Source organism: Saimiri boliviensis, chromosome 5 (genome assembly GCF_048565385.1).
Source record: "Saimiri boliviensis isolate mSaiBol1 chromosome 5, mSaiBol1.pri, whole genome shotgun sequence".
Taxonomy (NCBI): domain Eukaryota; kingdom Metazoa; phylum Chordata; class Mammalia; order Primates; family Cebidae; genus Saimiri; species Saimiri boliviensis.
In genome coordinates this window covers 25,666,062-25,679,398 of record NC_133453.1, presented here as the reverse complement: position 1 = coordinate 25,679,398, position 13,337 = coordinate 25,666,062, and the positions used below count along the sequence as shown (strand labels likewise).

General features: G+C 38.1%; 1 protein-coding gene across 20 annotated transcripts in view; it reads right to left on the bottom strand.

The window, feature by feature from the left end:
- Positions 1-13,337, bottom strand: part of FN1 (fibronectin 1) — a 78,025-nt gene that overhangs the window by 48,403 nt on the left and 16,285 nt on the right. For all 20 annotated transcript variants that reach the window (XM_003925565.3, XM_039470052.2, XM_074399059.1 and 17 more), the window contains exons 12-18: positions 12,772-12,915; positions 8,410-8,531; positions 3,501-3,681; positions 3,149-3,325; positions 1,427-1,555; positions 1,233-1,322; positions 277-471 (exon numbers count right to left, since the gene is read on the bottom strand). In XM_003925565.3, coding sequence (XP_003925614.1) covers positions 277-471; positions 1,233-1,322; positions 1,427-1,555; positions 3,149-3,325; positions 3,501-3,681; positions 8,410-8,531; positions 12,772-12,915 — 1,038 coding nt within the window. The remainder of the gene's footprint in view (positions 1-276; positions 472-1,232; positions 1,323-1,426; positions 1,556-3,148; positions 3,326-3,500; positions 3,682-8,409; positions 8,532-12,771; positions 12,916-13,337) is intronic.

Sequence of the window (13,337 nt, the reverse complement as noted above, 5' to 3'; positions counted from 1 at the left end):
TCATTTTATGATATTTAAGAATCAAGGATGAAATGAGCCCTAAGCTTCTGGGGAAAAATCTGTAGACCAATGTTACAGTGTTGGTTTTTAATCAGAAAGGCCAGTATCCAGCCTTGATAAATTACTTATGACATTTCAGCTAAATATCAGAAGTTTAGGGAAAAACTAATATGTAAGATTACTTGAATGTGGGAAATGTTGACAGAGACGGAACAACCCTCCCTCAGGAACAATCCTGGTTAGATACCATAAGAAGTGTCTTCTTAAAAACGTTACCTGGACGTGGGGTGCCAGTGGTTTCTTGTTGAATGACAACAGGAGTACTTTCTTGATTTTCTTCCACAGCATAGATAGTGATGTTATATTGAACACCAGGTTGCAAGTCACTGAGGGTGACGGAGTTTGCAGTTTCAGGAAGGTTGAGTTCTGTGCTGCTACCTTCTACTGATGGTGAATAGACTATCCTGTACCCTGTAGATTCATGAGCAAAAGTAAAATGTACTGTTTTTTTAGAGGCAGAGGCTTAGAAACACCATAAATCCTCCCTCTTCTAACAGCCCTTAGCATCTTGCTTGATTAGTGAAGAGCCAGTGATTCTTTTTGACTCTTTTAATATTGCCACTTCTTATAATAATGACTATTCAGCACGAAGATAAAATAAGAACAGTCATGCAAACCTTTTTAATAATAAATGTCATCCTTGAAGACCTGAGATCCTTAATAAATGTCAATTAGAGATGCCATTAGGTGAAAATATTCATGTTAAGCTGATTTCTCCTCTTTGAGCTCCAGATGATGGAAGCAATTAATGAAGCAGCCTGAGCAGAATTGTCTAGCATTGTGTGTGTCTTTTAGAAACTTCAGTGATGAGGCAGTTGAATCACCTAATGAGCTAAGAAGGCAGCTCGGCTTTCTCCTTAAGAATAAATCTTAGAGCAAGGTTTTCAGGAAAATTACACCTGTTCAATGCTGGGACACCTGCTTTAATTTGCAGGTCGTGTGTGTGTCGTGGTACGTGTGTATGAGGGAGTTGGTAAATGGTTTAGTGGGGAAATGTGCCCTAGGAAATACCCCTCCACATACACACATACACACATCTCTCCCATAAATTATACCAGAGATTTCAAGTGATAGGCAGGTCCACAGTCAGAATCTACTGACATCAGCCTTCCCACTGATGTCCTTAAGATTAACACAGCAGTCAAAGCGGGGGTGAGGGCTGCTCAGCTGACCTGTGATGGGAGCCTGCGGTCTGCTCCAGCGAACGACAATTGAGGTGTCATCAACTAGGTCCACAGTTGGGTCGGGAGGGGCATCGGGCGCTAACAAAGAAAGAAAGGAAGTGGGGCCGCCAGTCAGGAAGTGCTGCTACAGGCCTGTGTTTTACAGAAAAAGATTCTTTTAACACTGTGTAGCACCCATGTACCTGTTGTTTGTGAAGTAGACAGGATCAAACTCTGTTCCCCGTCCTCAGATATCTGATAGACATTTACAATGTATTTTCGGCCAGGAAGCAGGTCAGGGATGTTCACGGAAGTGGCTGTGCTTGGAAGATCTTTGAAATGAAAAGGAGAGGTTACCAATCAGAGCAAACTAATCCCTCAAATGACTCTACAGTTATGAGAAAGATATTTTAAGAACTATATATTCGTAGGAAAAGAAGACTAGAAGGTAATGTGCTAATAGATAATCAGTGATTATCATTATTTGTTTTTACACAGAGTCTTGCTGTGTTGTACAGGCTGGAGTGCAGTGGCATGAGCTCGGCTCACCGCATCCTCCACCTTTTGGGTTCAAGCAATTCTCCTGCCTCAGCCTCCCGAGTAGCTGGGATTACAGGCACGCACCACCATACTCGGCTAATTTTTTTTGTATTTTTAGTAGAGACGGAGTTTCACCATGTTGGCCAGGCTGATCATCTCGAACTCCTGGCCTCAAGTGACCCACCTGCCTTGGCTTCCCAAAGTGCTGTTTTACAGGAGTGAGCCACTGTGCTCAGCCTAATCAGTGGTTATTAATGTACTACGGGATAATCCCCCTCCTTGTCTTTCTCCTTTCTCTTCCTCCTCCTTCTTCCTTTCATTTTTCCAACTTTTCCTCTAAAGATGTATAATTCTTGTAATCTAATGCCAAATTTTAAAAAATAGCTCTCTGCAGTAAGAAGTCAGGGTAGCGATTATTGGCAGAAGACAATGAGGTGAGAGTTGAGAGAGATTATTTTTCCTGATCTGGGCGCTGGTCTCGTGGTATGTTCACTTTATAAAAATTCACTGAACTCAGTGCTTACAATTGGTGCACACCTCAGTGTGCCAATTTAGTTTTTTAAAGGCCCCTCACCATAAAAATTTGAAAAGTATGAGTGCCGATACTGAAGAGGGAGACCCAGCCTTCTCAGATTAACTTTCCCTTTGACTATCATGCTGCATTTCAATAGAAGAAAAGGTTGACCAACTGGAGCCTCTGGTTTCACCTTCCTGTAGGTGACAGGCTAGGCCTCGGGGAAACTCTCTGGAAGGCACTATTTTTACTTAAAACAAGATCAAACCAGAAACCTTTTCACATGTGAGTCCTAAAACTGTAAACCGGAACCCTTTCATATGTGATTCCTGAAACTGGAAACCAGAACTTTTTCACATGTGAGTCCTAAAACTATAAACCTAAGATTCTTCCACGTGTAACATCTGAAGTATAAGCCTATATAAAGGCAGAACCTTCCTTTGTTAGAGGAGCTGGGTTTTTCACAAATTACTGCCTGGTCTCCCGGCCGAATAAACTCCTCCCTCCTTGATTCGGTGTTCGAGAGATCCATTTCCCGCGGCTGCTCCTGCTACAATACTGCATTAATATTGTCAGCTGCAGTGCTGGTACTTACTTCCACCAAGAAAACAGCTTTTGCTGTAGGAATTTGTGTCTAGGTAGGCGCATGATGCAGCTGGCATCAGGGACCAGGACACGTGAGAGTGGCTTGGGGAAAACCCGGTCACTTCCTAGAGTTAGTTCCTTCCTTCCTCATGCCACGGGGTGATTTTTTCAGTCTCAGCTGTCAACCAGTTCCAAACCACAGACACCACCTGCCTAGAGTCCCCCTCCCAGGGAAAGTTTTCCAGCAGTTGCCCCAAATCTGTCTTGAGCGACACATTGAGCTCACCCAGGTACTGTGGCTCATCTCCCTCCTCACTCAGCTCATATTCCACCCGGAATCCTGACACGGTGTCGGAAGCTGAGACCCAGGAGACCACAAAGCTGCTGGCTGTGATTTCAGTCACAGATTCAGAAGTGGCAACAACGGGAGAGAAGGGAGTCGTCTCTCCTGTCACGGTGTTGCCTGGAGATTCACAGAAAGGGGAAAGTCAGCCGTTAACCATCTAGAAAATTTACCGTCCTCGATACGAACATCATTCAAAAAAATGTTGGTGCCACTCTTGGAAGAATAGGAATTGGGAAGAGCCCAGCTCTGGGAAACTTGGGCACAGGAGACATGAGGGTGGCTGGGTACATACTGGTCACAGGTGAGCTCGTGCTAGTGGTGGTGAAGTCAAAGCGAGTCACTTCTTGGTGGCCGTACTGCTGGATGCTGATGAGCTGGCCCTCGTATACCACACCAGGCTTCAGGCCTTTGATGGTATAAGAGTTTAAGTGGCCTGGTATGGTAGCTTCCTTCCAACGGCCTGCAGAATTTTTCTGAAAATTTAAATAAAACACACACACAAGTGTTTACAAGGACAAACGTCTGAAGATGAAGTTCAGTAATCTTCAAAGAAGAATGAGGGACTTAGGCAGCTCCATTCTAGAGGAAAATCATGGAACATAACGGAAAACTGTATTCCCAACAGTTATATAGGTAGATACAATGCTAACTGTTGTGAACATCAGCAAACTACTGCAGGTTACCTACTGACAGCCACGCTCTGTTTTGTTACCCACATTCTCCCCTCTAGTCCCCACACCCTTCTGATGGTGAGGCAGTGGCATCGTTGCTCCTGTTTTATGGATGTAGAAACAGAGTGATGTGATATTCACCAGGGTGATATAGTTGCGACAATGGGCACCTTCGCTTTTACCAAGTTAATTATCTTATATCAGTAACATAATATGATGAACCTAAGCTTTGCCTCTCCCATGTATTTTTTATTCCCACAACAAATAGATATATTCCTCTCTGAAGTATGGAATTGCCAATGCCATATATTCTATCTTTTAACTCAATGGGAAACAATTCAAGTTTCTTGCCCTGAAAAAACATTCAAAGAGACAGAATGCTACTTTGTGACTCAGTTCCTGGGGCCATCACATACCAGGTTCAACTACTCTGGTTTTCTGACTCACTCTTGGATATGAGCTAGCCCATCAGAAGTGGTTAGCCAATTTTGGACAAGACTGCAGAAAAAATGCAATTTTGGTTTATTTAGTCTTTTGCTTCCAGTTTATATTACGCATCCTGTTCAACTTCATTAATATGCCATGGGTCACAAACTCAGTGCAGTAAAATGTGTATGAAAGAAACACCCTTCAGACAAGATGAGACATTCAAGTGTAAATATTCTAAACTAATATAAGTCAAAATATATTTTTTATGCCGAGTGATTTTTAAAAGTTACTCAGTCAACCAGTTCCTCAATAATTCAAATACTCAAATGTCCATTTATATTTTTGGAATAAGCGAGAGTGATCGTAGTACTCTTTACAGTGAAATTTTAACTCAAATACACTTTGGAAAAAAATTTAAATCAGTCATTGCAATTAGCTCAAATTTATTTAGAAATCATTTTTCAACATGAGCTTGTTGGGTTAGTCAGTAGAAGAAAGTAAAAGAAAATAAAGTCTCAGGTGGGCATCCATTAAAAAATAAAACCTGAATTTTTATAATTGTTAAAAATCTCAAAAAATTCATCACTGCTGCTCTTTGAAGACTTTCCAATTCAACGTACATTTTTCTTTTCTTTTTTTTTTAAGACGGGGTTTCACCATGTTGGTCAGGCTGGTCTTGAACTCCCGACTTCAGGTGATCCGCCCGCCTTGGCCTCCAAAGTGCTTGGATTACAGGTGTGAGCCACCACACCTGGCCTCAACGTACATTTTATACATACTTTTAAGTGTCTCCCACTGCAGTGGTCTCACTTCGGGTATACTTAAGTTTAAAGGAAATAAAATTAGTGATCTAATAAAAAAGTGAGAGACTAGGAGGTCTTGGATCACTGATGCTGCTGACTTAGGTCATTGGATATCAAGTTCTGCAAATGGCCAGATTACGGAGATTACAAAAGAGGGTGAAAGAAGAAAAAGGATGACTTTTTTTGGATGAGTTCATGTCCTTTGCAAGGACATGGATGAAGCTGGAAACCATCATTCTCAGCAAAATGACACCACATGTTCTCACTCATAAGTGGGTGCTGAACAATGAGGACAGATGGCCACAGGAAGGGGAACATCACACACTGGGACCTGTCAGGGGTGGGGGGCAAGGGGAGGGATAGCAGGGGTGGGGGGATTGCGGAGGGCTAACATTAGGTATTTATATACCTAATGTAGATGATGGTGGGGGTGGGGGTGGATGCAGCAAACCACCATGGCACGTATATACTTATGTAACAATCCTGCACATTCTGCACATGTACCCCAGAACTTAAAGTATAAAAAAACAGAATGACTTTTTTTTTCATTCACCATTTGTTAAGCAGTGTGCCAGATACAAAACCATTCTAGACTCTAGGGAAACTACATTGAGCCAATGAGAAAGACATGATTCCCCTCTCTAAGAGAATCTGTTTTTATTCTTCTGGTCTTGTCTTCAATAGACAACATGCTTACACCTCTGTTTTTTTTCATTTGCCCACAGTAGATCATATTTATAGACTCTTTAATATGAAAGTCGAGGATTTTTTAAAATATATTTATTTATGTTGAGACAGAGTCTTGCTCTGTCTCCCAGGCTGGAGTGTAGTGGTGCCATCTTGTCGCAGAGCAACCTCTGCCTCTCAAGCTCAAGCGATCCTCCGGTCTCAGTCTCCTAAGTAGCTAGGACTACAGGTGCATGCCACCATGCCTGGCTAATTCATATATTTTTTGTAGAGCCAGGGCACGAGCATGTTGCTCAGGCTAGTTTTGAACTCCGGGGCTCAAGGAATCCACTGGCCTCAGCCTCTTTAAGTGCTCGGATTGTGTGAGCCACTGTGCCCAGACAAAGTTGAAGATTTAGCTCAGTAATATTACCCCCTTTCCTCCCAGAATTTTGGACATTCCCAGTATCTGACATTTGTCTTGTTATCTTTGTTCTTCTTGTGTTTATATTTATAATTTAAAGTATTACACTAAGTATTCTTTTTTTTAAGCTTCATCAGCTTTCGTTACTATCTGTCTTGATTCTCCACTTTGAAAGATAAAGCTATTACCTCCTCTCTTCTCCACCTTCCATATCCACCAGTTTTCAAGTAAATGTTTACTTTTTATTTTGTCTGGAAGTTGCAACAAAGTTTCCATGACTCATCTATAGAACAATCGCATCATGCATTAGGAGTATATTATTTTTAATGAGTCTAACAGCATGATTGTTAGGTGGATCGAAGTTTCCAGAATCCAGGTTCAATGGAATTTTTCCTCTCTTTGTTTTTGTGCCTTAATATCACTGCAGTTTAGTTTGCTTCATATAGGAATTATTACCTTATTATACATTTGGGGTTTCTGTTGTTGTTGTTGTTTTGATTTTTGTTTGAGACAGACTCTCGCTCTGTTGCCCAGGCTAGAGTGTAATGGCATAATCTCGGCTCACTGCAACCTCCGCCTCCTGGGTTCAAGTGATTCTCCTGCCTCAGCTCCCAAGTAGCTGGGATTACAGGCATACACCCATGCCTGGCTAATTTTTATATTTTTAATAGAAACGGGGTTTCTCCATGTTGGCCAGGCTGGTCTCAAACTCCAGACCTCAGGTCATCTGCCCACCTTGGCCTCCCAAAGTTCTGGGATTACACGCGTAAGCCACTGAGCCTGGCCACATTTGGGTTTATTACACATTCCTCCACCTGATTCTCACGTCATTATTTTAACTGCAATATTTAACCCTGCGATTAATTTTCTCCAAGCCTGCTTTTTCTATAAAGTCCCTCTTTTTTGTTGGAGACTTCAATCCCTGATTTCTCAACCCATCCGCATCTTTCTGTTCCATCTGTATCGACTGCCCTCTAAGCCAGCTATGCAGTTCTTGTGTTGCAAAGTTTTCCACTACCGTCAGGGGTCTGACTTGGAAGCACTGTTTGCTGGACCCCGTAACTTCCTTCTTATTCCACTCTTGTTTTTCTGGAGTATATCCACAAATACGCTTAAAGAAAAGGATGTATGGAAAATAAACTGCCTAAAATCTGTCTGAAAATGTTATTTTGCCCCCACATTTTGATTGACAACCTGGCTGAGTACAGAAGCCGTTAAAAGTTTCTTTTTATCTTTGGAACTCTAACACATCAAAGATGTGTCTAGACATGGTTCTTTGCACACTTTTTCTGGGCACTCAGATGGCCCTTTTAAATCTGAAAAATTCTGTGCTTTGGCTTTAGATATTTAGAAAAAGAATCATTTTAACAGCTTAAATTTTTCCTAAAGAGTTTAAATTTAACTGCCTGAGTTGGTCAAATTTTGTTTGTTTGTTTTTTTTAATTGTGGAATTCAATAGCTGTGATTTAAAATGGACATTATTTTCTCCTGTGTTTAAAACAGCATTTCTCAAATTATGAGTTATGAACTTTGGAGTTAAACAGGGCAGGCTTGAGAGAGTAAGAGAAACTAAAGCTAAATAGACCGATATGATCCTTACTTGGTTTCTTCAATTTCTAGTCACTTCTCATTAGCAGATCACAGGGCTATTCCTCAAATAAACCAATTGTCATCCTTCATCTACACCTCCCTCCCATTACTTCTTTTCCTTCTATCTAAATAAATTCAGTGGGTCAAAAGTAAAGTTCTGGAAATGATCACTTAAAAAGTGAATCAAAAAAGAAATATATTGTCTATTTTTTTTTCAAATTATAAAAATGATGCTGGTAATTTTCCTTTGATGAGGTTGCAAGACATTTAAAAACCTGAGATTCTCTTCTCACATTGGGCAAGTACAATTTTAAGCATTATCATTTCTAAGTACTTGCCAAAAAGATTTCTCTAACATAAAAAGATAAATTCTTCCAAATACCAACCCCTGCCCCCGAAGAAAAACAAAACAAAACCCAAACCCAAAACCAAAAACCCTTCAATCTACATGTCAATTTAATTGACCATGTAGTCTTTGGTCACTAAGCAAATATAATAAATGCTAATAAATAGATAACAGACTTGTTGGCTCAAAAGCTGGGGGAATAAAAAAGAAACCATCAGAATCTGATAAGGTCAGGAGACTCAGTATCCAAGGTTTCCGGGTGGCATACTCACCGGTTTCCACCTGAGGATGTACTGAGAAATGTGAGATGGTTGTGGTGCATTCCACTGGATGGGGTGAGAGTTGGGCTGACTCGGAGTCTCGGTGATAACTACCTGGACAGGACCACTTGAGCCTGAAAATGAAAATGTTTAACATTTGATTATCTTGGATATTCACTCACTTCAGCTTAAAACTTTGTGTGCATGGACGGTCATCATTACAAACAGCTTTGCTTATCCATAAATGTGAGCATAATAAAATTATCTGGGATTAGTCTTTTAAATATTTACATTGAAAATCAAGGCAGCAAATCCACTTTTCGCTGATAACTATTATCTTTCACATGAGAAATGAAAATCGTAGTTATCTATAGCTAATAAAATACATTCGTAAAAAAAAACTTTGCTTGCTTTTATTTTCTCTATTATCAAAGTAAGAATTATGAGAATTGTGAAATGATCCTACAAAAATAATGTAATACAGAACATAAACTTCATTTACTGATTGTATTGAGCCTCTTTTAAAGCAAATTCTAATTTTTGAAGGTTTTCATCAAGAATGAATCTACTACCTAAGAAGGAAGCAACATTTCAAAGGCCATATGAGATGATGTAAAACAAACACATTTCTAAATCAGGGTAAAATCTTAGACAAATAGGCAAAGGTAATAATTAAAGACCTAGTTTTATTTCTCATCAGTCTAAGCAAGCTATCAGTTTAGAAAAAACATCTAGTTTTATTTTTATTCAAGAAATGTTCTCTCAAATCACACCACTGATCCATCAAATTATTAAGTGATTAGATTTTTTTTTCTGAAATCAATTGTCAGTGGAAATGACTTTATGAAGTATATACTAAATTCAGTATTTCTATATATTGATGTACATCACTGTTATCAACAAAATTTAAAGTATGGTTTCGGTTCTTTTGTTTTTTTTTTTTAAAAAAAGGAAAATAAGGGAAGTAGCATCAGTTTCTAGACAGTGTTAACTCCATTTAAGATAATAATGAAATAGCTAGAAAATTTATGCTTGCAGAACAGAAAACTGTCTTTTCTTAAAACACTATTTTAATGATGTCAGTCAATGTTTAAATTACTCAAAATAAAAACTATGTCTTATAATAACCTTTTCAAGAATTTCTACCTGATACTCTGTCAAACAGAGCAAAATTTTGCATGTTTAATAAAGCACTTCACCAGATTATTAACAGATTTAAGTTTTCTGAAGCTTCTAGGTAAAAAATACATTGATTTTCAAATTTTATTATCTAAGCTGTTAAATTCTCTTTGAAAACAAAACTTCCTGAGCAGAAAAAAATATATAACTTGGATATTCACATAGATACAGGAATCCTAGAATAATAGCTGAAGATTAGCAAATACTTTGAATCTTAATTTCATTTAATGCAAATATGTCCAAGCCACATGAATACCAAAATTCAGGCATAAAATTATCAGTCTTTCATTTTAAAGCTGTATGTATTTTACAGAACACACAGGATGTTTGTTTTGATCAATTGGCAGAAGTCAATTCCACGCCCCTCTTTTAATTACCCCTTTTGTTTATGAAGAACCATACAAATGAAAACACATTTTTAAAGACAACTATTTAAGAAAAATTTTGGAGATGTGACTATTTACTTCCATGTAAATCAGGAAAGCTAGGAATATCATGTCCTTAAATTATTTATGATAATTGGCATGTTTATTTAAATATTGAATATTTAAATATTTAAAGAAATCGACTACAATTTCCTCCATAAAGAGACACTTGATAGACATTTTATTTAGTTTTGTCAATCATGATTTTAAGGGGGGATAATCTTATGATAGTTGAATGCCTATTACGTTTTAGAAAGACAACATAATTGGCCTTTACTATTCATCTGTAAGCCTAATCGTATTTCTACATCCACAAGGAGGAGGATAAAAACAGGCAGGGAAAGGAAAGGAAAAGGGTCCTGCAATGGTTTTTACCCCAGCCAAAGTGGAGCAAAACTACAGAAGCCCCTTTTGCTTTCATATGACTTCCAGCACCGGTCTGAAATTCTACGTTTTAAAATTTAGCCTTGTGTCGTAGCCCACCTTTAAAGGAAATTGAACAGCAATGAAATTTACCATGCTTTTGTTCAGGAACTAAAGAGGCTGAGGCAGTTATTTCTTAGGTTAATTAAATTCTTATTAATCACTATACTCCAGCTTATAATTTGTATAATTACTCTAGCTTATACTATGTACTCTTTGAAGACCAAAAACTTAAAAATTATGACATCATTTATGGTATCTAGATTTAAATTTTTGACAATCCTTTTGCTACTTGCAGTTGGTATAACTTTTTGAATTAATTTAATTGGCATATACTAGCTATTGCCATTGTGAAATCTTTACTCCCTCTCTTATCCAATATAAATAAACAAGAAAATAATTGAGATGATACCAGGAAAAAATGTCCACACTTTTAAAATTAGTTTAAAATAAAGTCAAAATGAGTAATTTCCAATACTAGTGACCTTGCAGAAGTTAAACATTTATAATTTTTTGACTCAGTCCTTTTTTTCCTCTATTTAATTTGCTGAGATCTGTGATTTTCTAGTTGCTTATTGACAAACCAAATGCCTCTTATCTTGTGTTAGTTTGAACAACTCTACCAAGTTCTCTGTAGAAGGAACAAACAGAGCAGGGCTCAGAGACAATCTATTGGTAATCCATTGTTCCTTTATTCTCACCACAGTCTTAAAGCCCTAGATACCAGGCACGAACCACTGAGCAAACCAGACATACAGATAAGCACCAAAGAGCATATCCGAGGTCAAATGCCAATCTCTTCCCTCCTAAATCTCCTCTGTGCTCAATGGGCTTTTGCTGTTCTCCTTTCTAAAGACTAGGAGTAAAGGTCACCATGTAAAACTCCAATACTGAAGGATTCATTCTTTTCCGGATTTTCTCTTAAGTGTCTACCTAATGGCTTCCAGCAAGCAGCTATGTGGACAATCTTGTTTTAAGAGAGACAGAGATCTTTCTCAATCTTTCAGGAGGAAATCCTTTTCAGCAAATCACCACACCAATAACAATCATAAACATAGAAACCACAGAGCATTGCTTTAGAAGTTTCTACCATTTGAGCATCATTTGCATCATGTAAACAAACAAACCAAACATATACTTACAGTACTTCCTCAATCAGATTTAAATATATATTAAGTTACAAAAAAATTAAGTGATTCTTACACCCAAATCCTCCAAGAAATACAATTTAGGAGGTTGGTCAATTTGTGCTATAAGCCTTCAAAAGCAAAGTCACCTTCCCCAGCACTGACAGTGTCTGAGGGTTGGGAAAAGCAGAATCTTCCAAGTTCCTAGAAAAGGTGCATCTGGGTGTTTAGAATTTAGGATGGAACTTTAAAGGTAATCAGTTACAATCTCCCCGTATTACAGATGAGGAATGGAGGAGTGAGGCTTGGCTAACACTACCTTTGGCCAAGGTGTTTCCATAGCTTGTTCTCTATCCCAGAGAATCTCTTTATCACAGAGTTAATTTAATCTTCATTTCTGTTGCGTGCAGATTCTGACACCCTGAAACTCTCTCTTTTTGTTTCTGAATGTAGGCCGTATTTGAAGTCTAACATTAGTGAAGAATTTTGGAGACTCTGCTCTTCAGCAGTTGCTCAAATAACTGATGCCTTTTAATTAGCCTTTCATGTTTTACTAACACGTTTTATTATAATCACTCAGTGAATATTTAAATGCAATTCTCCCCCCAAATGAATTAATTACACCTAAAGGTAGGTATGATGTCTTTGTGACCTGGAAAAATCCAGCAATAAACATTTCAGAGTGTTTGAACTGTGTGGGCAGAGAGTTGACCAAGTTACTCAACTTTTGGCCCAACATACGGTGTTCCTGGTTGCAACTGATCAAACAAATGAAAAGTCTGACACAAAGGTAGCTTAAACAACAGGTTGAATGAACATGTACCCTATGTTGCATTTCATGCTATCTCTCTACACAGGTTTTCTGTTAAGAATCGTAATATAAAACTCCAATATACTCCCAGCATAACTTACTTGGTGGTTTTTATTTTCATGTATGGATGTAAGATGAAATTAGCCAGACTGTCTTCACGTAATGGAATATTTTAGAGTGTTAGAAAAATTATAGACAGGAACATTTTCAAAGCCTTTTCTACCATTTACTTGATAGAGGAAGAGAGAAAAATTATTTTAATCAAAAATTCAATTGGTTATTAGATAATAATGGGAGAAAAGGGTGAGAAAGAGGGGAGACCCCAACTTAGGAGTGAGAACATTAACAATCACTACCCTGTTGTTATAACCATTGGCAGTTCTGAGCTTACAGTAAGAGAGCTACTTACTTGCATAAGTCTGTAAAGGTTGGCAATGCCACTCCCCAATGCCACGGCCATAGCAGTAGCACTGGTATCTGACACCATGCACATACTTCTCCCATGAATCTCCAATTTGATAAAATGTCCCAGTCTCTGAATCCTGGCATTGGTCTAAAATACATGCAAGGAGAAGATGAACAGCCTTGAAGACTTAGAGCTGTGAATTTAATTTCAGAGTGCTAGAGCATACATTTAGTTTGAATAGAAATCTGCAACTGTCCTTACAAATATATGCAGTTAAAAAAATATTTTGTTCCCATTCTTTACCTTACAGGACAATTTGTAGTTTAAAAAGAGTACCTATTAGGAGGAATATTTAGTTTTCTAAAGGGTAATATTTCTAAATAAACACGTAAAGATTTAGATTTCAGTGTATATTGATAATCTACATATTAATTTTAAATATTAGCTATTTTTACCCATATTAATGTAACTGGCTTAACATTTGAATCGCAAGGAAAAAATCTGCAGTAATTTCATTTTCTTCTGCAAATTTTAAAAAAAATCATTTGACATTTAAATGAATGAACTAG